This window comes from Protopterus annectens, chromosome 11.part0 (genome assembly GCF_019279795.1).
Source record: "Protopterus annectens isolate FY-2018-M chromosome 11.part0, PAN1.0, whole genome shotgun sequence".
Taxonomy (NCBI): Eukaryota; Metazoa; Chordata; order Ceratodontiformes; family Protopteridae; genus Protopterus; species Protopterus annectens.
The window spans coordinates 1,390,046,823-1,390,074,025 of NC_056745.1; the positions used below are offsets into that span (position 1 = coordinate 1,390,046,823).

Below are 27,203 nucleotides of genomic sequence, written 5' to 3' on the forward strand. Positions count from 1 at the left end.
CACAGCCTTCATCACCATTTCAGCATTTATTATATGATAAAAAAAGAAAGAAAAACAGACAAGGCCAAAGGCAAATCCAAAGGACACTATGGATTGAAGGAACAGCTCATGACTAACTGGTCAAAAGCTCTGATTATGTCCACACATATGGTACCTACAAGCTATACAAGCCTACAAACCCTGTCCAGTTTGCTTACTAACAAGTCTTTCTTAAAAATCAAAAGATTTTTGCGGCTCATTTTTGCTTGAGTAAAACAATCTTGATAGCTTTCCCGCATTCAATATTTATTCACATAACCTTTGGTTTCTGTATATACCAATTTTTCTTAGTATTTCACAAGTGGAAGTAGAAACACGGTAGTTTAAGTAATAGGTTGATGATGGAAATTAATCTGCTTCAAGAGTGGTGGTATGATAGCAGTTTCTTTCCAGTCAGGTGGGACTGTATCTATGTTTAACAAAAGTTACAAATGTAGGTGACTGGTTTGCAGACATGGGGAATACAATGCTTGATATCCTACGGTTATACTCCATCTAAGCTTGGGTTTTCATTACTGAAATCCTGCAAGAAGTTAAGCAGCTGACTGCAATACATTAAAGCGGAAAGGGAGAATGTAGAAAGGACATGCACAATCTAGGATTACAACAAATTCATACTGAATTCTTCAGCAAGCAGAAAAGAATTGGTGGGAGAGGCATAGCCATTCTGAATGATCTGCTAGCAAGAGAATTTGTTTAAAGTTACCATTCTTAATTTTGTTCTGAGGTCAGCTGTGTTAGGTTTTTAAAGGCATTACTCGCTGGCTTGTGCCTTGTATGTGCTAATATCCTTATTTAGTAGATTGTGAACAGTATGTATACCTCTTCTCATTGAGAACAATTACTGCTGGATTGTGTTTTTGCTGATGTTACTATCCTGAATTAATGTCTTGATGTCAGCTGTGTTTTTTTTGTAGCTATTATCCTTAACTACTGTTCTAAAGTAAACATTTGCACAGTCTTGCACAGAATTTGATAGTTACACAAGACTTCATAAGCTGTTAAACAGTTCTATGAAAACAGATCCTGCTAGCGTTATAGAAAATGGTGCATAATATATGTATTAAATAAATGCTGTTTTAACTGCTACTGAACTGTGAGGCGACAAATGTTACAAAAAATCTGTTAAGGAACATCCTGTTATGTACTTGCACTGAACTCAATGATACTGTGGAATGTTTAGGTCTTTTTTACGGAACGTTCTATATTTCCTGCATTTCTGTTACAAACTGAATGTAAGAATGTACTACATATCCATTCCTAGCAGCTTATAGTCTCTTTACAACTGCCTATGTTACCCCTCCCCGACCAACGCATTTCCTGAATTTCTGCAACAAACTGAATGTAAGAATGTACTGCATAGCCATTCCTAGCATAGTATAGCCTCTGTACAATTGCCTATGTTACTCCTCCCCCACCAATCAGAGCAAAATCTTTCATGTACTCTCAGACTATTTAATTCAGTGTAAAGTGCATTTTCTCTCTCTAACCCTGTATTCTTTCTCCCTCTTCAGTTACTACTACACATCACCAGACTGAACCAAACAGTAGTGAATATTGTATGCTGCTAAACCCTCTTTTTTAACTTCCCAGTCTGCCTAATCAACCCTATCTTCTGAATAACTGCTCTGTTCATTTCATTCTACTCTCATAAACTCTTATAATTTCCTTCCTCCCTAAGCTCCCATTTTAAACTTAAAAAAAAAAATTCTAACCTCTCCTGGTCACATTACTCTAATCTCTCTCTACATTATACTTTAACTTACCTTACTAATAGTTCCTGATAGGTCATTTACGGTGGGTCAGGTCCAGCCCGCTCCGTTCGCCCTCGCTCCACTCGAGCCCATTCTGCTCTCCTACCCTACCCGCATTCCTACCCACCCCCAGACTCCTGACCTTTATTCCTAACAAGCCACTCCCCTACAGCCTCACTCTCACTCCAAACTCAAAACTAACAAGCCACTCCCCTACAACCTCACTGTCACTCCTACCTCAAAAGTAACAAGCCACTCCCCTACCCACTGTCATCCAAATACAGCTTAGCCTCTATCTCACTGCAGTCTCATCTATTCCCACACCCACTTCCATCCCTCACACATTAACTATATTCTGTACTCTCTATACCAACCCCCCCCCCCCACTAAGTTTCCCTACTCCAAATACACCATCCATAAACATAACATTACCTAAATCCTATCCACTCCTATAACATATCTATATAAGTTCTGTTTGGATCCCCTTACCTTCTCGGAACAAAATGCTGTCCCCAACTTTTAAAATAGTCATAAGCCTCACTATAAGAACAGAAGATAAAGACAGCAAACCAGTAAATCCATAAAAAAGCTCACACCAGGTGTAGTGCAGCAAGCAAAATTGTAGTCCAAATTCAAACACAATGCAGAAAACAACAGTGATGCAGCAAGCAGAGATAAATCCAACTTTGAACTCCAAGTTTAATCCAAATTCAAAATGTAAGTGCTTTCGTCCCTTAAAACATTAATACAGGAACTTCATCAGACAAAGTACTTTACATTCAGCTTCCTTTTAAAAGGTAAAACTTGTGACCTCACTTCCTCTCCTCCATTAATCTACAAAAAAGTTTTTAAAGGACCACTGTTTTTTTTTTAAATGCAAGTACAACACAGTAAGAAACTACATGCATAAAACCACACAAATAATGCCATGCTATACAAATACAACACAATAAAAAGTTATATTTATAAAATCACATAAATATTACTATAGTATGTCATGTAATCTAAACATGAAAACAGTTGTTTTCAAATCCTAAAATGCAAAAAGAATATTTAAGACATCAAATTCTAGCCTACTGAATGTGTTGATAAATAATTTAGGTATTAAATACATTTAATATTCAGCAATAACAAATTTTATCTTTCCAAAGCTTTAAGTTTTAATAAACTGGAAATTGACTGGCTGTCATTCAAGCCTGGTCAATGAATACAGTCTAGTCGGATTTGCCAACTTAATTCTGCTTTCTCCAGTAAATAAGGCCATGCTCCACCTCTAACTGAGGGAGATATTGATTCTAATATAACAAACTTGAATTTATGTTTATTATGTTGCCCTATATGTTTAGCAAGTGCATTAAGTGGGCATTAGTCCGTGATATTCCTAAGGTGTTCACGTATTCTGTTTTTGAGTTTGCGCTCTGTTTTTCCAATGTAAAAGCATGAACATAGTTCACAAAGGGCACAAAACACCACTTTTTCAGGGGTACAAGAAAATCTGCTCCCGATTTTTATTCCGTTGATGTTTACTTCATTAACCTCTAAAATATAGGAACAAAATTTACAGGACCCACATTTGTACATGTACCCTGTACATTGTGCCTCTTTTTAATGTTCAAGTAGTGTTTTGATGTTATGTCCTTTCAAGAACAAACATGTAGGTTTATCACCTAGAATTGCTTTTATATCCCTTTCACATACTAAAAGTTTCCAATTTTTCACTAATATGTCCTTTATAAAGTATACATCAGTGGAAAAACTGATTAGAAAACATGATTTAAACTCCTTTCCTTTTTCAATTGTTTCAACATCCAATTGACTAAAGTGGTAGACTATAGACTCATATCAAACACTAATACTACTTGTATTAACTTCAGAATTTGTGTCGACATTACGTTCAGAATTTAACAAGGGTACAAAGTGTCCACTTGCTCTTTTTTATATTACTTCATTAGTGATGTTTTCCACTAAGTCGGATGGATAACTTCTTTTCAAAAACATTTCCTTCAAATTACTACATTCCTTTAAAAAGCATTCATTTAATGACACCATACGAGTTGCCCTTACAAATTGCCCCTTGAGGACTCTTTGTTTTTGGTGGAATGGATGGCAGCTTGTATAGTGTAAAAAAATGTTAGAATATGCATCTTTACGGTATATTTCAGCTGTAAATCTATTATGCTCCAAGTCTTTTTTTTAAGTAAAGTGTCAAGGTAATCAATTTTCTTATCGTTCAGAGAATGTGTGAATTTTAAAAAAGATGTAGAATTATTTATTTGTTAAAATTTGAACCTTCATTATACGTCAACTCATTGGATTTCTCATGGGATTTCTTAAAGAAAATCAATACAATTGAGTTTAATCTTCTTCTTCTTTCGGCTTTTCCCAGTTAGGGGTCGCCACAGGTCGTATGGTGTCACTGAATATAATATAGACACAAACTTTGAAGTTAATACAAGTAGTATTGGTGTATGATCTGAGTCTATAGTCTACCACTCTAGTCAATTAAAAGGAAGCTGAATGTAAAGTACTTTGTCTGATGAATGTTTTAAGGGATGAAAGCGCTTACGTTTCGAATATGGATTAAACTTGGAGTTCAAAGTTGGATTTATCTCTGTTTGCTGCATCACTGTTGTTTGCTGCATTGTGTTTGAATTTGGACTACAATTTTTCTTGCTGCACTACACCTGGTGTGAGCTTTTTTGTGAATTTATAAGCCTCGTTATTAAATCGCACTTTACCTCCTATTATCATATTAGTAACCCAAAGTCTCAAACTAAACCCCCCACCTGCCCAATCCCTACACAAGACAAACCAACTTTATCACTATCACCAACTATTTACAACCTCTCAAATTTTGACCTTGCCTCATTCATACTACCCCCGTATGAATTAATTACCCACATTTCCACAAAATACAACACATTTATAGCAAAGTATCTAAAAACTATCATTCACATAGCATCCCAACTCTTAATCAGTGGTGACATACACCCAAATCCTGGCTCTATAAACAACCCCCCTGCAACCAGACACATAACATTAGTACCCCCCAGGAAACCCACATACCTCCTAATACTTAACATAAATATTAGAAGCATAATGAATAAAATATCGGAACTACATGCCTCTCTGGCCCTTTACTCCCCTGACATAGTTCTTCTCACAAAGACCTGGCTAAAACCACAAATCAATGATAATGAATTTGTTCTCCCTGGGTATAATGTTCTTAGACAAGACACGACATCCAAAAGAGGTGGCAGTATTGCACTACACTTCAAAAATAGCCTGACCATTGATATATTAGACAGCAACCCACCAAAATGCAATAATGATGAAAAAAATATTCACCAAGCTAAAATTCAATTAAAAAAAACAACTACATAAAATTGGTACCTATACCTCCTAGCAACAACATTAATGCAGAAGAATCCATTCTAGACTGGGCATCCCAAAACCTCATCCAAGAAACAATCATACTGGGTGACTTAAATACTGACTGGTCCTCCTGTAACTCACCCCATCGACCAACCACATCAACCTACATGGCTTCACTCAGTTAATAAAATCCACAGCCAGAGTAGGCCATCTCTATCCTACCTCTCTGGTTTCATCCCGGACACCCTCAGCAATCACCTTCCCACCTATGTAATTAGACAACAAGCAAACTCAATAAAATCCACCATCCTCCAAATCTAACATACAAAGAACTTCAAAACCCAAGACTTCATATCTGCACTACATTGATGAAATTGGAGACTACTCTCATTTCTCTCCCTGGATAGTACTGTATAATACTTCAATAACTCTTTCCTTAACATTCTAAATCAGCTTGCCCCATCAGAAATGTTAGAACTAAATCCAACTATGCACCTGGCTTACCAAAGATACCCGACTACTTCTAAAACAAAGAGATAAAGCATGGGACTCATGACATCACAATAAAACACAAACTAATAGTCAAACACACCTGGAAGTAAGGAACAAAGCCAAAAAAATTAGGATGGACAAAAGCAACCACTCTAGAGGCATCCAAACTAAACCAAAAGCTAACCCACAAAAGTTGTGAGCTGCCATCAATAAAATCCTGCAACCAGGAAAGACCAGTACTCCACTCCAAATATTGATACCACCACCAATAATATTGCCACTCAGATCAACGAATACTTCACCAAATCCATTCTAGCACTCACTAATAATAAATCTCCTACTACATATCCAAGCCTATCATCCTCACCTGTAGATCAAAACAGCTTTTCCTTACAACCTGTCCCTACTAGCACAATATAAAAATATCTGAGTAAACTTAAACTCACAACCCTAGCTGCTGATAAATTACCTGCAGAATACCTCAAGAGTGCAGCTAATGCCATCTCATATCCTGTCTCCTTGCTAATCTGTGGAAAATTGCACATATAATACCACTTCACAAAGGGGGTAACTCATTAGAATGATCTAACTACCACCCAACTGCCATCCTATCGCCCTTGCCTTAGATACTCAAAAGAAGTATACATTCCCAAATAATGAACTATCTCCTTAGTAACAAACTGCTGTCCAACACCTAACATGGATTCCATCTTAATCATAGTATTACCACTGCCCTGATCAGTTTTGTCAATACTGTAAATCAATACTGTAACAATGGCAACCTTGTCTCCACTGTCTTCCTAAATCTCTCCAAGGCCTTTAATATGGTCTCCCAACCCAAACTTCTAACTGCCTTCTCCGATCATAATCTAAACCACTTCAATCTAGCCTGGTTTCAAGACTATCCATCTAACCACCAACAAGCAGTAAAATGGCAAAATTCCCTTTCTCCTCATCTACCTGTCACCTTGGGGATCCCACAAGGATCCATCCTTGGTCCTCTCCTCTTTAACATATTTACCAACCAAATTCACAAATCTACCCAGCATGCCAGAATAGTCCAGTATGCTGATGACTCCACGGTAATCTGTTCTGCCCCATCACTCCCTCAACTCCAGAAACTGACACAAGAATCATTTGTTACTGTTGAAACCTGTTTAGCCTACTCTCAACTAATACTTAACCCCCCCAAAAAATCTAATGATATTCCATCCCATAAGAGCCTCAGACCCCATACCACCATTCACAATATATTCAGCTAATAACCCTATCACACCTGTCCAAAACACTAAACTACTAGGAGTTATTATTGATCACAACATGAAATTTGATATGCATATTGCACAGACAATAAAAAAGTCCTTAAAAAACTTGGAACCCAGTAAAGATGTAGAAAATACCTCACCAACAGCAGCAAAGCTACCATGGCAAGATTTTATTAATTTAGCAAAAGTTGTTTGTAAAAAAGGAACTGCAAACCATTTGTTACAGAACTCATAACATTACTCATAAAAAAAAAAAAAAACATGGCAAAAATTGGAAAACCTTTTGAACAAATACTGATAACTTCTTATGGATAAAATGATTGTTTATCATGGATGAATGTAAATATTGTAAATAGTTTTGTTATTTTTATTGTATATGTACATTTGCATATGTTTATAATGAAAACAAAATAAAAATGTTTTTGAAAGAAAAAAAAAAACTCCTCTAGGACCATTTAAACAGGTCCTGGATATCCAGTTGTTCAGACACTGGGAAGCTTCCTATGTTGATTTTATTGCGCAAGCCTACAATCAGCTCCCTTCTATATTCTGTACTCAAATATCTTGTCATTTATTGTATTAACCACTGTATGAATGTAACCATATAACTGAAAGTAATGCCCTACAACTGTGTTGTATATTTTTACATAATGTTATTTTACAACGTATATTTATTCTATGCTTATTTTACAGTGTTAGCAGGCACCAGCTTCTTTCTTTCTCTTGTACTTTGACAACTTGTGTATTGCATTTTCTGTACTTACCTTTGTGGAGCCTTTCTCTCCAGGCCTCCGCTGAAAATGGGATTCATGTCCAGTTGGACCCTCCCAGTAAACAGATGTAAAATAAATAAATTAATTAATTAACATTCTGCCATACATCAAGTGGGTTTATTTATTTGCTCAGGTTATTTCTAAAATAATGGTAAGTCTCCTTACTGCATTCCTACATGCATTTCTGAGGCCAGGTGTACTACTTTGTTCATAGGTTAGTACTAAGCTAACTGCCCTTGCGAGCCATTTTAAGCCTAGCCAATTATCCCTTGTGAGACTCAAACCCTGCACCTTGAGTTTGTAAGGCAAACACCTTAACCATTAGGCCACCCTCCCAACCCATATCTGATTTTTTCATTTTTCAGTACTCCAATGCAAAATATGACATAGCCTGAGAAAATGGTTCAATTTCAAAGTCAGTTATGGCCTCCCAACACTGTGATGTTCTTCCTGGGACAGGAGATTGTATCCAATCTCGGAAAGTAGTCAAGTCCAGTAGTTCAGCAGCACTCCATTTAAATGGCTCACATACCTGAACGAAGCTCTATTTATTTTACTTTGATTAATACTATGCACTAACATACTGATTTGTTTACATAACTACCACACAGTAATAGAAGAATGAATGTCAAAGTTATACAGACATGTGAAACCATGAATGCTGTTAGATTATTTAGTTATGACCTACTTTATCGAAAATGGCTGTCATGATTTTATAATATCTAATCCCCAAGGAAGCTTCTAGAATATCATGTTGTATAAGTAGCATATGTCATGAAACGATCTTGTCATTCCCTGGTGAATACAAGCCATCTAGTAGCTCAAAACTGCTTGGAGTTTTGCTTAACTAAAACAAGTTTGCAACGACATCAAGTGCTGTTAGAGATTTGTCTATTTAAAATGAAATTTTTTATCAGAGCACACCTTCTAAATATTAAAGTTAGAAACACAGGCTTAAGTAAATACTGCAAATAACTGTAAATAATTTGGACTTACAATCATCACCTTTTTATATACAGCTTTGTGAAGATGGTTTGGTCTACTTAATATTTTGACTAATGACTCATTTATTGCCTAACAAAGTTTTGTAGGTTTATAACTATGGTATGAATGGATCTCAAACCGTTTTTATATTCTGTCCCAGTCTGAGCCAGAAAATAGTTTAGAGGGATAATTTTTCTACCCAGGTTAACAAATTTAAATAAATAAATAATACACTGCCATAAACACAATAATCTGTCCATGAAAGCTGATTATTTGAAAGACTGTGGGCATATAAATAGCATAATAACTTTCAGTTATCTGGCATTTCGGGAGATAGGGAGGGGGTTGATGTTGGGAGACGGTAGTGACACAATAGTTTATTTCCCTTTCCAAATAGAACCTTTATCATCACCAAGGAAATTGTTTATGCCCAAAAAAGACATCTTTGACATCTCCCACGAGACTAGAAGACAGACTTGGTCCCATGGCAGATACGTGTCAAAAGAAAAAAAAAATCAGCCATCACTGAAAAGTGCTATCACAAAATTACAAGCTTGAAGTCAAACAGCAGAAACAAATGAAACTTTCTATAACAGTTCTAAAATATTTTTGAAAGCGTCAATTTCTCCTCATAACACTGCCAGGAAGGGTGGGTATCTAGTGCCCCTGCACTCCTGTTCTTTACATCTCCCAGGTCTGAGATCACGCTTCCTCAGAGTAAGAGGAATTATCTATGATACCAGTATTAGTATGTATTTAACAGTGATTACACCTTGCTGATTCTGACCTTGAGTCTCAGTCTTTAAAGTATCACATTTCTGCCTGGCACCCCTTGGCTGCTACCTTGATCCAAAGAGTACAAGTAGCTACTGCCTCCAATATTGTAGGCATGAACAACAAATGACAGTTATGGTGGACACTGGCATGATAAGTACTGTCTGGAATGATTTCCTTTTTCCTTCATCCAGAAACTGGGCTAATTACTGGACTGTGAATTCGATTTCAAGATACAAAATCTCAGGAATTCAGAAAGGCTTAGAAAAGGAGAGATGTGGAAGCCTTGACTTAGCAGGTATCTGTATTGAGTTAATACTTTCTGATTCATTAACTACTCTACCAGTGAGGTTTTCCCTTAGTGAGAACTCAATGCACAGAGCGGTCTTTTGGGTTACTCTGTATTCTAATGAAGCAGTCTGAGGGAGTGGCAATTATGCATGTGCTATCTCCCACAAATGTCTGTGGCCCCTGATTTGCTCAGCAGATTGATTTGTTTGTTTCAAGGCATCAGCTGGTGAGTAAAATTGTAATCTAGGAGAAAAAAAAAGTGACTGTTGTCCAAACATGGCTATCATTCATTCATTTCTATGGGTAAGTTCATCGCAGATGGGGGGCTCTGGTGTCTGTGTGTATGTGTGTGTGTGTCTGTGGGGACAAGAAGGAGGTACAAGACTGTTTGTATGTGTTTGTCCCTGTCTGTACCTGGATGGTTGCATGGGGCGTATGGAATTGAGAGGCTGGATGTGTGTACATTTGTTGGTTTTTGTGTGCAAATGTATTGTTGAAGGATTCTATGAGTGCAGTTGAGTGAGTGTGTGTGTCTTTTTGTATATATGAATGCCTCAGAGTAGGCATGTGTGTCTGTATGTGTTTTTTATGTGTGTGTATGTATTGGAGGTGACTGTACTAATACAATGTATGGGTTGCTATGGAGGACACTAGCATGGCCAAGTTGGACAATGCTACTGTTCTATTCAGAGACATGGTAATGGGCCAATAATAAAGTCTCTCTCATTGCAGGAATACCTGTCTCTGAATCACTTTTTTTTTTTTATTGAGCTGCTTCACCAACCAGCACTGTCCAATCAGCAGGAGTGATGAGGATTTCACTAAATCCCTGGGAATATTTTTGTGTGTTTATTGTAAGAGGTCTGCACCTATATGGCTATTTTAATCTCTCTTTCAATATCTTATCTTGTAGTAGACATTTAGAAACGTATCACAGCAGTAGCAAAGGCAGCATACTCAGTCACAGGCAGCGTACTATGTAATGCCTTGTACTACCTATAATTAATTGTCTACATGACTTTTTAAGTAATACACCTCTATCTCCCAAAAGTTGGGAGCATGAGATACACAAATCAGATATGCTACACCCCCTGATAAACTTCTGAATGTCTTCTTTATATGTAAATATTCCTCTCCTTCTTTGCACCATTTCTGGTGGGGGGGGGGGCGATACTGTGAAACTATGTCAAGTATTGACACAACTGATTGTTTGTTTGTCTTTTCGGCATTTCCCAGTTAGGGGTCGCCACAGCGGAACTCTGGTCCGCTAATGATTGGCAGCAGATTTTCATGGTGCCGAGTTGCCAGCTCGACGCCCAACCTTCAGCAAAGGCACGCCCATCCACGCATGTCTTTTGGAGGCCACTGGACTGCAGGGAGGACATGCAGACTCCACACAGAAGGCAGTCCAGCCATGAATCGAACAGGAGAACCTCTTGCTATGAGGCAACAATGCTACCGCTGTACCACTGCAGCTGATTGACACAACTGATATTATAGGTTATTTTACACATCCAGTAAATGGCAGGGAATATAGATTTCAAGTTGAGGCCAACTGCAATAGTATCAATATTATTTATTTAGCACAATGTACAGTTTGTAAATCATTCTACATAGGAAAATCTAAGAGGCTCTCTTTTCATATGCAGATTTTATCATCTTAGTAAATTAGGCTTATGGTTTAATAGGTATTAACATTATATATGAGTCATACTAAACCATGTAGTTAATGTATCATTATAGTTGTGAATAATGTAACACTTATACATTGTGTGTTTAAAAAACATATACTTGCTTATTCCCAACTGGGCTTCAAAAGACTATCTTCAGCCAGTACGGCCAAAGTAACCATCTGTAATTGCAAAATGGATAACCCAAGCATGGCTAGATGGTGTTACAGCTGTTTTCAAACTTATATGAAGCTTTTGATACCATTAGCAATGTATAACTTTTTCACAAACAAGTTGCCCTTCTGGCTCATGAATGCCATCTGCTGGTTTTGTACTTAAGTTACATGAAGGTGACAGTTCTCTTTTGAATGCACAAGTGACAAGGGTGTGCCCAATATTTCTGTCTTCAGATCACTCCTATTCAACCCTTATGTAAGCTTGTCAATGAACACTGCAATGTTCTTAAGTCAGTGCAGTATGCACATGGCAGGGTCATACCATATATAATAGGAGTAACCCAGTGGCCCACAGGAAGGTGCAGGTTGGTTTCCTAGTCCTACAGCAGTTGGAATGATACTCCCTTCTACTTCTGAACACAAACATGTGACTATCTACAATGCTTCAGTCACCACTACATGACTAGTTCCAAGGTGTGTCAGGACATATAGTGGACAGAACATTCCTTGCTCTTAGACCAGGCATTTTCAAATAAGAAGCCTTTGTTAACAAATAAGATGCTTTTACAGCCATTCCTCTAGGTCCAGGCTGTCAATATTAATCATGCTCTCCAAGTTTTTCTATGGTTACATCCCTTATACTTGCCTTGCATCAAAAACTACGTCAAACTGAAAAGCATTCACAATAAGGCAACCATATTCAACTCAAGTTCAACGAGCCATCATTGTAAACACAAGCAGCTGGTTAAAATGGTGGCAAAACTAATTTCTCCATAATGCAGTTGTGATTGGATTCTTTTTAGTGGACCTCAAGTGCAAGAATCCCTTAAGAAACTGCTTTCCTAGCAACAAGGAAAAGAGGAGTGTGGGGGGGGGGGGTCACAATGAGGAAAGGCTGAAATCAGTGTAACATGCGTCTTCCCCAAGAGGGCCCACCTTTCTAGGGTGGCTGTGGTGGTGCAGCAGTTATTAGTGTTGCTGCCTCACAGCAAGAGGTTCTCCAGTTTGATCCACGGCTGGGGTGCTTTCTGTGCGATGTCGGCATGTCCTCCCTGTGGTTGCGTGGGTTTCCTCCGGGTGCTCCGGTTTCCTCCCACATCCCAAAGCCATGCTGTAGGTGGATTGGACACTCTATAATTGGCCCTAGGCATGTGTGTGTGTGTGTGTGTGTTCCTTCTGTGGAAGGTTGGGTGCCGGGCTGGCAACTCAACACCATAAAACTCCACTGCCAATCATGAGCGGACAGAGTTGGTTGGAGTCAAGCTTTTCCCTTGCTGGAATCCATGGACATCACAGCTGTATTTGAAGTAAGTTTTTTTATATCAATATATTCAATGGAGTTACCAGCCTTGTAGAATTAGTCAGACTTCCTAGGAGAAAGGATTGGGGCTCTGGCTTTAAGGATACACATGTAAAAGCATGCTGCAAGGCATCGATGACTGTATGAATGTCTAAGGGTTTAAGCTAAAGCAAGCCTATGTCTTATCTGTGTTGAAGACAATGCCTTAGCATCTCAGCTGACAATTTGTTATTCTATGAAATATAGTCCAAATGATACATCCACTGGTGCCATCACTGTCAGACACCTTCTTCAAGGGGGAGGACATTTGGTCAACATCAGCCAATTCATTTACCTCTGTTATTTTATCAAGAAGTAACAGAAAATGGTCTTGAGAATAGCTAATTTACATAGTTGCCAACCTTACATTAATAATCCCATCCTAGGTATGTTTGACCCCCTTAGCTTAACGTAATGCTACTGTACCATTATCACAAACAGTGCATTTTAGGTCCCCACCACCTTCAGTATAAAATATTATTTCTTCAGGTCTGTCTTGAATTTTTTTTTCTTCTTGCTGCTGCCTATGCCACCATTTCTCCATTTGTCTTTCCTGTTTAATTCCATCATTCTGTCTGACTCTTCCCTCAACAAGGCAGTGCCTCCAAACTATCCATGCCGTATCCTTTTCTTTTCTTACTCTATTCTAGGTTTAATTTTTCCACGTTTTGGGTTTCTAATACCATGATGGGAATGGACTAGAGTTCATGAAATTAGTATTGTTTTAATCTTTGATGTTAACCAAGAATTCTCTTCTCAGCTCTGGTAATGTGCCCAGAAATGCCTCCTGTAGTTCATTTGATGGTACATTTATTGGCAGCATATTTAAGTAGGATTGTAAATTCTTTTTTACTAGTCATGACACTTCTACTACTATTGGAACTATGTGGATATTTTTATTCCACCTTGTTCTCACTTCTATTTGCATATCTATTTGCAAATCCTGGTATTTTATCTTGTAACTAGCCAGTTTTCTAGTTTCAGCACTCAAATCTGTTTCTTTGATCTCAGCACTTGTTCAGAAAAAAAAAAAAAAAAATTTCATCTGCTTTTACTGTACTTGTGTTTTTACCTACTTCTTTTTACTTTTGCATCATCTTAAAATACTCAATTGTATTTATTACTGCTTGGTGTAACTCATTCTAAGCCTTTTGGTTTAAACACTTGGGCTTCGGACCAGTTAGTTGTTTTGCACTGAGAGGTTTGTGGTCTGCACTGTTGTGGCAGAACAGGTAGCTTACATCCTTCTAGGTTGAGAACTGCTGATTGAGGGCTCAGTGTCTGTTATTCTAAAAGTGTATTAATTCTGGTTTAAGCACTTGGGCTTTCAAGCCAGTTATTTTACATTAAGAGGGTTCGTGGTCTGCACTCTTGTGGGAGGAGAGGCTGGACTCTGCCCTTCTGAGCTGGGAATTTCTGGTTAAAGGCTTATAGTGCATGCATATCTGAACTGTTTCTTACTGAAGTTGGTGCCTTGTTTGCTGTGGCATAGACTGGATTCGGGCCTGCTGGATCTAGCTTTGTTTGTGTAACTTGAGCACTAATCCAGACATTCTCTAAAGTATTCAATGGTATTTATTACTGCTTGGTTGTAACTTGATTAAAGTGTAGCTATCATTCAAGTCTTTTGGATTAAGCACTTGGGCTTCAGACCAGTTGTTTTACATTAGGAAGGTTTGTGGCAAGCACTGTGGTGGCAGGACAGGTAGCTTTCATCCTTCTAAGTTGGGAACTGCTGATTGAGAGCCCAGTGTCCAAGTGTATTAGTTCTGGTTTAGGCACTTGGGCTTCAGGCCAGTTATTTTACATTAAGAAGGTTCGTGGACTGCACTCTTGTGGGAGAAGAGGCTGGACTCTGCCCTTCTGAGCTGGGAATTTTCTGGTTAAAGGTTTATAGTGCCTGAATATTTGAACTGTATCTTACTGAAATTGGTTCACCTTGTTTGCTCTATCATAGACTAGATCCAGGCCTACTGAATCTAGCTTTGTTTATATACTTGTTGTTTGTTTGCTTGTTATTTCCCTGGAAGCTAATTCACCTAATACGCAACTTCTCAGCTTCTGTGGATCACTAGTGATATCTGCATTGCTTACTGTACTTATTTCCTTGTTTCACTTGAAAGAAAGTTACTGTTTGTCGTTTTGCATTTAGTTACTTGTATCACATTGCACTCAAGTTACCTGGCACTTGCTCACTAAAGCAATTATATAAGTCAGCACTAAAAATTAAAAGCACTACACCCTCACTCCCCACTGGCCCTTGTTTTCAATTAAGGATTTCCCAATATTATTCTAGCATGTCCAAAGGTCAGTTGTCAATCTCCTCTCCGGTCCAGCTGGTGAATCTGGGAATCTTGAGGCAATGTTATAACTGCCTCATGTACACAGACAACCCTCTCCTCCTCTCACATAACACAAATACTTGAGAGATGCAGCTATTTAGCCAAACTGGAGGCTGAGCTCTCTCAACTCAGGACTGGCAAGACCAGACAGGAGGAGAAAGCAACTACACACACCACAAAACCAGCCTCACATAATGCTACCACTCCACTGAATCAAACACATAAACACACAAAGACATACTGGAGGCTCTGAGTAAAATTTACCTAAACAGCAGAGGCCTCCAAAGCAGACACCCAAACAACTGCTACCTCAAGACACCCCAAAAGCAACACATAAACCACAAAAGCAGTGTGCAAAGCAGTCACAGCCCTTAAGGCCAAATACAACACCAAACATACTTGTCATAGGTGACTCCATAGTCAGACACACTGACGTCCCACTCACCAGGCTGAACAAGGAGAGGGTCACAGTAAGCTGCCTATCGGGCGCTAGAATCCGCCACATAACACAAGCACTCGGGTCACTCCACAGCAAGTACAAATATGACACAGTCATTGTCCATGCTGGTGTGAACGACCTGAGACGATACCTCCCTGGACTGCATGAAAAGAGACATAGAGGAGCTCTCTGATTATGTAGCCCAGGCAGGTATGACCCTAACCCTGAGCAGTATCCTTCCTTCACCAAGAATGATGCCACAATATAGAGACAAGATGATCAGCTTTAACAATTGGCTTAATGTCTGGTGTCATTCAAAGGGGATCCAGTGTCTGTCTGCCTGGGATGACATGCTTGACAAGCCACGCTGCCAAGGGACGGCTTGCACCTGTCACCCCTGGGATTCCGGATATTGGCTAAGGCTCTTGCCACCCCATAGTGCCTTTTTAGGCAAGGCTCAAATTCTAAACCTACCACCCTAGAAAACAAAAATGGGAAGAAATTGAGGGTAATGCTGCTCAATGCCAGAAGTCTAAATCTCAAAATGCACGCACTCGAGGCCCTTCTCAGTATGGAGAACATCGATGTCTGTGCTGTAACTGAAACCTGGTTCAAGGCTCCTGAGAGCACCCCGGCACTATTAGGTTTTACCTCATATCATGCGTTCCGCCCCAAAACCCGGACCACTCCACAAAAGGAGGGGTGGATCCATATTCATAAAGGATACACACACCCCCAGGTTGGTGGCCACGCATGAAGCCTCGGAAACCATCCAGGTGCAACTAACAATAGGCAAAACTGCTCTACAAATTGTAGCATGCTACAGGCCACCCTCTCAAACTCAGGAACCCCACACAGCCTTCCTGAAGACACTGGAGGGTATAAATGTATCTCCAAACACCATCATATTGGGTGACTTCAACTACCCGAATATAGACTGGGAACATTACTCAAGCCCTAACTTTCTAGCCCAACGGTTCCTGGAGTTCATAAATTCAAATGCCATGGAACAGCTAGTCACTGTTCCCACGAGAGGAGAAAATATACTAGATCTCATTGTCACAAACATGGGGACAAAATGCTCCACACCGGAAGTATATCCCTCATTGGTGAGATCTGATCATAAACTAATCTCACTGGAAATCCACATCCCACCCCCACCCCAAACAAAAGACCATAGTGAAGAACTTCTCTAAAGCAAACTTCACACTACTCAAGACTGGTGTGGTATCCTTCAAGGCCCCTGAGTCAGAGGAAACCACAACCCAAGCTGCGGAAGCCCTTACAAATGCCTTCTATGAACACCTCCAGGACTGCATGGATCAGGCAATCCCAAATAAAACCAAGACTCTTTCCACAAAGGGCAAACGTCCAGTCTGGTGGACCCCAGCCATTAACAAACTTTACAATAAGAGGAGAAAGCTATTACATGATAGAACAAAATCCATAAAAGGGAAGTCACCCCTGATCATTATTAGTAAAAATTACGAGCACTCATAAAATCAACTAAGGCCAATTTTGAGAGAAAAATTGCCATGGATTCAAAGGACAATCATAAGGCCTTTTTCAGCTATGTTAGGAACCTGGGTGGAAACTCACAGATATGCTCAGAATTAGTCCAAAATGATACAAAAATCACTGAACCCACAGACATTGCCAACATACTGGCAGACAGGTTCAGTGCAAACTTCACCCCTCTCCCCTAAAGGAGAGATAACTATCCCAGCCGAGTGTAGCCTCCCGGACATCTCAAATGCGAGGTGAAAGCTGCTCTCTCTAAAGCTAAAAACACAGCATCAATGGGACCGGATGGTGTCCCCGGCTGTGTGCTACACGAGCTAAATGAGGAATTAAACCCGCACATAAGGCAGCTGTTTAATCTCAGCCTTACCACAGGATACGTGCCCAAGGAGTGGCGTGACGGCAACTGTGGTCCCACTCCACAAAGGTGGCCTCACGGACCCTGGTAATTACCGCCCATAAGCTTAACAAGTCTAGTCTGCAAAGCTATGGAGAGGATCATAATGGAGCTCATAAACAAAGATATAGGGGACTTGCAGACATTGGACCCGACCCAGTTTGGCTTTGTCAAGGGAAGATCATGCCTTTTGAACTTGGTCGACTTCTTGAAATAGTCACCAAGGCCATTGATGAGGAAAGGCAGTCCATACAGCCTACCTTGACCTTGCAAAGGCTTTCGACACAATACCCCACTCGGGTATTGTAGAAAAACTTACCAGCTTAAATGTAAACCCATATGTCACAAGATGGGTTGCAAACTGGCTTAAGGACAGAACCCACAGGGTTAGAGTTGCTGGCGCTGTGTCAGACTCCAAGCCGGTCACAAGTGGTGTCCCACAGGGCTCGGTCCTTGGCCCCTATTGTTTGGCATCTACTTCTCAGAAGTACAGGCCAACATGGGAGGACTTTGGCTGACAAAGTTTGCAGATGACTGCAAACTGGGCGCCATAGTGGAAAGTGCATCGGACACTGATATCCTTCAGAAGGGACTCACGGAAACAGATAGCTGGTGCCAGAGCCATGGCCTGAAGTTAAACGCCAAAAATGTATAGTCATACCCTTCGGGAAAAACAAGGTAACCCCAAGCTACCATATAGGTGGCAATCCACTAAGCACAGAAGAGGTTATCAGGGACCTGGGGACCCAGGTTGACAGTGGCCTTTCTTTTGACACTCACATTGCTAAAGTGGTTAGAAAGACCTTCTACATTGCCCACCTGATCATGAAGGGATTCACATCCAGATCTAGTGAGGTCATTGTTCCCCTGTACTCTTCACTTATCAGACCAATGATCGAGTACAATGCCCCATTCGGGATGTATCTCACCCGACATCTGCAGCAATTGGAGAGGCCCCAAAAGTTCCTCACCAAAAGGATAAAGGGACTCCAAAATCTGTCATATGCTGCCAGATTGAAGAAACTCCAGCTCTATTCAGTCGCATACCGTCTGCTCAGAGGTGACATGTGCCTGACATACAAGGCCATGTCCAACCCGGAATTAATGGACATGCTCCACCTCAAAAATCCAAATCCACCAAAACCACTAGAGCAAGCGACTTAAACCTTAGCACGGATATAAATAGGACGTGCTGGAGGGATAGATTTATCACTCAGAGACTCCCTATGCTGTGGAATAAAATCCCGGTCCATGTGAGGCAGAGCACCTCGCTGACTCTGTTCAAGAGAAATCTAGACCTGTGGATGGGAGATCGTAGGTTTACCCCGGGAATCATCTCTGGGTCACTGCTGGACAGAGGCACAACAAACTAATGGGCACAGTATTTTTTCATATAAGGGGTGGCGTAAGCCACAATAATTTGGGCTAGGCTTATAAATGCCTTAGGGCAGATAGCCTAGTATAAACCTATGAACCTATGAACCTATGACTTTTGAGTCTCTCTGTATGTAATACACTGTAATCAATGGGTGTAGCAATTTCAATGATCAATGCTAGTTTTTGTCTTTTTTTCTTGAACTACTATGTTTGGTTTTCTTGCGTCTATTTTTTTGAAATACTGGTAATGGACAAGCCCACGTGATATAAACTTAAGCATTTTCTATAGTGCTTTGTGGGTCATGTTTCCAGTGCTTCTCGGCTACTTCTGTATTGTAGTGTTTGCACAATCTCCAATGAAACAGTCTTGCCACATTATTGTACCTTTCAGTATACAGACACTCAGCCAAAAGTGTATCACACTCAACCAGGAGATGTGCAACTGTTTCCAGTTCTGTTTTACAGAATTTCCATTTTATCTGTTTCTCCAGCTTGCTCTGTATACTTTATAAACCAGTGTACATGTAGTCCACTATCTTGGACAGCCATTATTAGCTTTCATCTTTTGGCTTCAGTTCACCTCGCTTTAACCATTCTTGCATCAAATTTTAGGCAATATGAGATTGTTTCAGAAGATCTCTATACTTGCCACTATATTTGTGGACTTTCTATTTTTTTTCCCCAAAAATAAATGCTTCTTTGTATTTGTCTATACTCTGTTTCCTTTAGATACATTATGTCACATATTAACATTTTTGTGTTTTCTAAATAGTCCATTTATAATACATCTCATAGGTTCATAGGTATGTACTAGGCTAAAAGCCCTGGGGCCTTTACAAACTTAGCCATTGGATTACCCTGGCATAGTGCCACTTGACCTTAGTTCCCAGTGCCTCTGTCTAGTAGAGCCACTGGAGTTATCCCCAGGGTGAATTTTCTGTTTCACATCCACTCATCAAGATTTCTCTTGAAGAGGGTCAGTGAGGTGCTCGGGTTGACATGTATGGGAAGTCTGCTCCATTGCATGGGCAGTCTCTGGGTTATGAACCTGTTCCTCCAGCATGTTTTGTTAATTGTGGTAATGAGGTTGAGGTCTCTGGAGCCTGTGATGTGGAGGGATTGGGATTTCTTTAGATGTAGCATTGCTAACAGAGGTGGGTCAGACATGGCTTTGTAAATCAAGCAGAAATCACCTCTAAGTAGGCAATATGATACAGAGAATAGTTGGAGTTTTTTGAGTTTGTCCATATAGGACTAGTGTTTAAGGCCTAGGATCCTCTTTGTGAGGTATTTTGTGGCCTCTCCAGTTGTTGCAGGTGTCTAGTGAGGTACATGCCAAATGGGGCATTGTACCCGATGATTGGCCTAATGAGGGAAGAGAAGAGGGAGACAATGACCGCTTTCTTCCTGGATGCAAAACCCTTAGTAATGAGATGTGCCACAAAGAAAGACTTTCTGACCACAGTGGCAACGTGGTGATCAAAAGAGAGGTTGCTGTCAACCTGTGCTCCCAGATCACTTATAATGCCTTCTGTGTTCAGTGGGCTACCATCAATGTGGTAATTCATGGGAACCGGGTTTTTACCAAAGGGGATGAAGACACATTTTTAAGCATTGGGCTTAAGGCCATGGTTCTGACACCAGTTGTTAGTCTCAGTGAGGCCATTCTGTAGGATGTCAATATCACTTGGGGAGTTAATAAAAACTCCCAACTTGCAATTGTTTGTGAACTTTGTCAGCCAGAGTCCCTTCGTGTTGGCCTGGACTTCAGAGAAGTAAATACCAAACAGGAGAGGACCCAGGACTGAACCCTGTGAGACTCCCCTCATGACTAGTCGGCAGTCTGACTTGGAGTCAGCTACTTTCACACTGTGGATTCTATCTGTGAGTCAGTTTGCAACCCACCTAGTGATATAGGGGTTGGTGCCAAGCTTAGTGAGTTTTTCTATGATTCCTAAGTGGGGAATGGCATCAAAGGCCTTGGCCAGATTAAGGTAGGCTGTATGAACCAGCTTGCCTTCATCCACAGCTCTGGTGACTGACTCAAAGAACTCAACCAAGTTTAGCAGGCATGATCTACCCTTCACAAAACCAAACTGTGTGGGATCCATAGTTTGGAGATTCTCTATATCCTTGTTTAATAGGTCTGTGATGATGCGTTGTATAGCTTTACATATCAGACTCGTCAGGCTAATGGGGCGATAGTTCCAAAGGTCTGTAGTTGCTCCTCCTTTGTGGAGAGGGATGACTGTAGCAGTGCGCCATTTGGTAGGGACAAAGCCTGAGATGAGGCTGTGACTGAACAGGGCACACAGGTGAGGTGCTAGTTCACTCTGTAGTTCATGTAGAACACAACCAGGGATATTGTCAGGTGCCATAGAAGCTGTATTCACGACCTTCGACAGTACTGTTTTAACCTGCATAACTGTAATACTGGGTGCCTAGCAATCTACTGGTATTGTGATTGGTCCTTTGAGGGGGGGTAAAGTTGGCACTGAATCTGTCAGCCAGTATACTGGCAATATCTGTTGACTTGGTATAGGAGGTACTATTGTGCAGTAGCTCAGAGCAAATCTGGGTATTGCTGTGGAGATTCTTTACGTAACTATAGAAGGCCTTATGGTTGTCTTTACTATCTGCTGCAATTCTGTTTTCATAGCTAGCTTTAGAGGATTTGATGAGGGATCTCAACTTTTTGTTGAGGCTGATGGGAGTTTTTCCAGTCTTGGGACTTCACCTTATTCCGCATCAGATTCCTCCTTCTTTTGTAGAGTTTGTTTATGGCAGGGGACCACCAGATTGGCTTCCTTATTTTGGAGGAGACCGTCTTGGGTCTATTGGGTATGGCGACATCCATGCATTTATGTATGTTTTCGTACAGTGCATTGGTGTATGATTCTGTTGTCACAAAACTATTCTCCATTTGCATGGGTGCCGTAAAGTTAGCCACCTCTGTTTTTAGGAGCCCAAAGTTAGCTTTGGAGAACTTTTTCATGGTGGTTACCTTTGCGAGGAGGGGGTGGGAGGGATATGGATTTCCAAGGTAATTAGTTTGTGGTCGGATCTAACCAGGGAAGACCTGACTATTGGTGTAGTGCAACGGTTGCCCATGTTAGTAATGACTAGGTCAAGGATGTTGCTACCTCTAGTGGGGGTAAGAACGAGCTGGTCCAGGGCACTGGAATTAATGAACTCCAGGAAACGTTGGAGAAGTGTATTGGTACATGAGTAGTTTACCAAGTTAATGGAGGGGTAGTTGAAGTTGCCTAGTAAGAGAGTGTTAGGTTGGACCCTAATAATCTCCAGGGTGCTTAGGAACGTGGAGTGCGAGTCTTGGGACATCTTTGGGGACCTATAGCAGGCTGCGACCTGAATTGCTGTCTTACCCAATGTTATCTGTACCTGAAGTATCTCTGATGCATTATGTTGGGCTACTAGTCTGGAGGTGTGGGCATCCTTTATGAATATGGAAACACCACCGCCTTTAGAGCTTTGGTCCAACTTCCGGGGCCAAAAGGTGTGGAATGAGATATAACCTGGAAGTGCAGGAGTGCTTTCTGCTGACTTGATCCAGGTCTCTGTTATAGCACAAATGTCGATGTTCTCCATTTTAAGGAATGCTTCGAGCGAGTGCATTTTGAGATTTAGACTTCTAGTGTTGAGCAGCATGACCCTCAGTTTGCATTTGTTTGTAGCTAATAACCACAATAAAAGGAGAAAATGGTGCAATTGCAGCTTAGAAAACAGTTATCCACACATCAACGGAACTCCAGAAGACAGGAAACAGTTGATGGGCTTAACACAGTTTTAATGCAATAAGAAATTAAGAAACATTTATGTTAGTGGGGGTGAAAAGGATTGTGGGTAAAGTTTATGAAATGTTAATTTCAGGGATATACTGTTTTTATTGGTGAATTTGTATTTAATTGAAGTATTTAAGGCATGTAATTTAGTTTTTTAATTGTATCTGATGAAGCTGAGGACGAAAACATATTTTCAAGGAGTATCATTTATGTGTGTGCTTTCTTACTGCATTAAAACTGTGTTAAGCCCATCAATCATTTCCTGTCTTCTGGAGTTCCACTGAGGTGTGGATTTGTTTGTAGCTGTTACAGTGGTGATTTGGTCTTTGGAATACCGCCTAAAAAAGGCACTATAGGGGTGGCAAGAGCCTTGGCCAGTATCCAGAAGCCAAGGGATGACATATCCAGGACATCTCTGGCAAAGCATCGAGGTCTGTCAATCAAATCATCCCAGGCAGACAGATACTGGATCCCCTTAGAATGACACCAGAAACTTAGCCAATTATTGAAGTCAGTCATTTTTTGTTTGTACTGTGGTATCATTCTTGGAGACAGTAAGATGCTACTCAGGGCTAGGGTCATGCCCTCCTGGGCTACATGATCCGAGAGATCCTCCATGTCTCTTTTCACATAGTCCAGGGAGGTGTATCTCAGGTCATTCACACCCACATGGACTATGACAGAGTCATATCTGTACCTGTTGTGGAGTGACCTGAGTGCGTGCGTTATGTGGTGTATCCTGGCTCCCAACAGGCAGCTAACCATTACCTTCTCCCTATTCAACCTACTGAGTGGGACATCAGTGTACCTTACTATTGAATCACCTATGATAAGTGTATTGGATAAGTTATTTTTCCTTAGGGGTTTAGGTTGTGTGACACACTGTTTGTGTGAGCTATGGTCTCGTGATTTGTGCTGTGGTGCAGTGGTTGCATGCGTTTCTGCCTTGGAGGTCTCTGCTATTTGGGTAGATTTTTATTGAGAGCCTCCGTGAAGGTGGGTGTGTGTTTTATGTTGTTATGTGATAGTTCTGAAGGTATGAGGCTATGTGTGTCTTGTGGTATGGTGCTAGTGTTGACTTTGTCCTCTTGACTGGCTATTCCAGTCTTAGCTGGAGAGTGCATGGCTTCCACTCTGGATAAATAGGTGCATCTCTCGCAAATCTGAGTGTGTGGGGTAAGAAGTGAGGGTTGTCGGTGTACATGAGGCAGTTCCTATATTGCCATAAATTATAATCCTCTGTTGTGTTTCTACCAGCTGATGCAAGAATCTAACATCACAGTATTGCTGTGTCTACAACCACACATAGTTATAGCTAGCAAGAACAGGCAAAAGCTTTAGGAGTGAACATTTTGGTTTAATACAAAATGCCCTTAAAAAAAAAAAAAAAAAAAACACACAGCAGCTAAAACAAAAAGAGCACTAACAGAAAATTTTAAATCAAAACATTAAAGCCTGGAATATTTTCTTAAAAGTATAAAACACTATCACAATTTTAAAATATATACGGCATGTCTTTTCATATATGTATGTGTATACTGAATCACAAGTGTCTTATAAAAAACAAAGTCTTATTAATGATTTCAAGACACCCTGTGAATGAAAACATTTTGAAGGATGACACAGATGAATTGGAACTCATAATCTCACAGGTCTTTGGTGATCCAATGGTTCAAAAGTGAAATGCTGAAAGTAGTGAGGTTGGGTTCAAGTCAAACATAAATACTTTGTTCACTTTTTTCTGGGGTCTTAGCTATGTGTGTGTGTGCATGTGTGTTTCTAACAGTGACTTTCAACTTTTTAATATGCAGATAGTCTCTTTAAAAAAAAATACATATGTCTGGGCAGTCAATGATTCAGCACAATCTGTTCCACTGTGTCCTACAGGAAGACCACTGTTTGCAGTTGGCTAATTTTAAGGTTTATCTTTATATCGTCCATCCCGATATGGGCGAAACAACTTCTGCAAATACCGAAATATGAACCTCTCCAACATCAAATTCCAAATAAGCGAACGACAAAACTTCGCCCCTTTTTGACCCATGATAGGAATTGTGTGGAGGAGTGGCGCAGCCGGAAATGTCGAATGTTTTTCGATATTTAAAATTTTTATATAAGTCGCTGTTATGCATTCTCACACTTCCGCAATTCACGATTATAACGGTAAACCAATTTTAGAAACAATATTTTGAAAGACTCTGTTAGTGGTCCTCCTTACTACTATAGCAGGTTATCCAATATGTAGTACAAGGAGGAGCATGCAGGACCTGAGGACATATGCATAATATCGGAGTAAAACTTAATTTGGCAATTACTAAACACTTATGAAAATCTTTAGCAGCTAGTACTCACTGGATGAGTCTTACATCAAAACGAAATTCAAGATTTCGCAGTCTTACTGCTTTTACTTACTTACCTGTTCTAGGGTAAGGTCTTTAAGACGTGTAATCTTTTCTCCATCTTCTGGGTGGTTCAGAATATAGTCTTTTACAAAAAATGCCTGAAAGAAAATGACAAAACAATACTTATATACTATGTTACACAGCAAAAATGCTCTCTTGTTATGTAAATATACTATATTTAGCAGTATGTTATGGAAGGGCTTTCAAATCAACTGTGCTGTCTTTCAAAACATTTACATTAACATGTTTATGTTATACAGTCAGTCTCGTTACATTTTGTCAGTGCTGTAAATGAGTTACATTTAGATTATATATGTGTGTGTGTGTGTGTGTGTGTGTGTGTGTGTGTGTGTGTGTGTATCTATATCTATCTATCTATATATATATATATATATATATATATATATATATATATATATATATATATTACTAAATTTATTTCAAACACTCAAACATTGGCATTCACAATTTCAACCATAAAACATTGATTTTGCAAACATCAACACTCTACTATGCATCCTCCGAGAAATAGCCTTAGTGTATGCAAAATTAAAATAAAAAAAAAAAAAAACATTTTCGAAGGGGGATAACTGCCTGCACCCCCACACATCTCCCTTCTAATTATATATACTAATCTCAAGACTTCACAATGTTGGGGAAAAGACATATAACCCAACCCTGAAAACTGTGTGATCTTGATCTTATGTTTTAAACTGAAATTTCTTCATATTCATATGATAAAACTTGTTTTTCCTTTATTTCTCTTAAATTAAAATTTTACTGAGACTCACTGTATCCTTGGGTTGATGCAATGCTTCCTTCCTATTCCTCACCTTATGACCTTCTGAAAGAATACAACCCCTTTTAAAATTTAGAATGTATGACAAACTGATGCTAACCCAGACACACTTTGAACAGGTTGCAGTTCAATGCAGGAATCTGTTTTTTTTCCTCAACTCAGATAGAAAAGACTGTTGTTAAAATAGAGCAGATTTTCAGTTTGCTGTCAAATGATGAAGCAGTTTATTTTTCATTAAAGGAAATCAGGTCTTCAGAAAAATGACAAAACTCTGCTAAGAACTTTTGACACCTCACAATTTCTCACTTTCCATTTCTTACACATTTAAAGAAATATTTATGCTAGCCAAAGTTTCTGCATTCTCTGTTTTCAGCTGGACCTGGCTTCTTATCAAGTAAATAATTGCAGAAAGAAACAACATGCCATCTTCTCAAATAAATATTCATTTTCAAATGCATCGTTAAGATTCAAGAAAAGTATCAGGCACCAAGAGACCTGATGCTTCCATACAGTTTGACAGCATAATTCTTCTGTTTATATTAACAGACTTTTGCTAATTTATAATTTTACACACACTGATACACTATGCAAGCTAGTTTTCATAAATGCTGGTTATTTCTGCTGCTCTGTAGACATTCAAAGCTTCTTTCCGAGTTAGCTCACATTATGAACGTTTGGTTCTTGCTTTACCACTTTTATACCACAGACAGAGCTATCTCTCAGCAATGATGTCTGTAGCTCTCCAAGCTCACAGTCTTCAGTTCTATGTCATAGTTCAATTAGACAAATATTAATAGACTCCTGTGGACCCAGACCTTCACTGGGAATAGGTGACAGAAATAAGGTAAGTTATTTTCAGGATCAGAATAATGATTACACCTGTGCTTATCTTCAGATAAATTACATATATTAAACATCGTAATGGCTTCACCTCCAGTAATTTGAAGAAAAGTAAAGACTTGCACCTCCTTAGTTAATTAATGGACATGCAGAAACAAGTTTACTGGTGGCTTAAGTGGAGTGAAGGGTGCCATAACGAATATATAACTACACTCAGATGAAAACTGCATCTGAAGTCCATTTGTTGTAAAAATCCAATGTTTTCTGCTGTACTGAAAGGTAAATAAGTGGTTGACCTGAGAAAATTTTGTTTCATGTGTTACTTGAAAAGTTGTGGCCATGTTAATCTTT

General features: G+C 39.7%; 1 protein-coding gene across 2 annotated transcripts in view; it reads right to left on the bottom strand.

The window, feature by feature from the left end:
* DOCK4 (dedicator of cytokinesis 4) overlaps window positions 1-27,203 on the bottom strand; it is a 3,006,016-nt gene that overhangs the window by 250,382 nt on the left and 2,728,431 nt on the right. For both annotated transcript variants that reach the window (XM_044088673.1, XM_044088674.1), the window contains one exon: window positions 25,228-25,311. In XM_044088673.1, coding sequence (XP_043944608.1) covers window positions 25,228-25,311 — 84 coding nt within the window. The remainder of the gene's footprint in view (window positions 1-25,227; window positions 25,312-27,203) is intronic.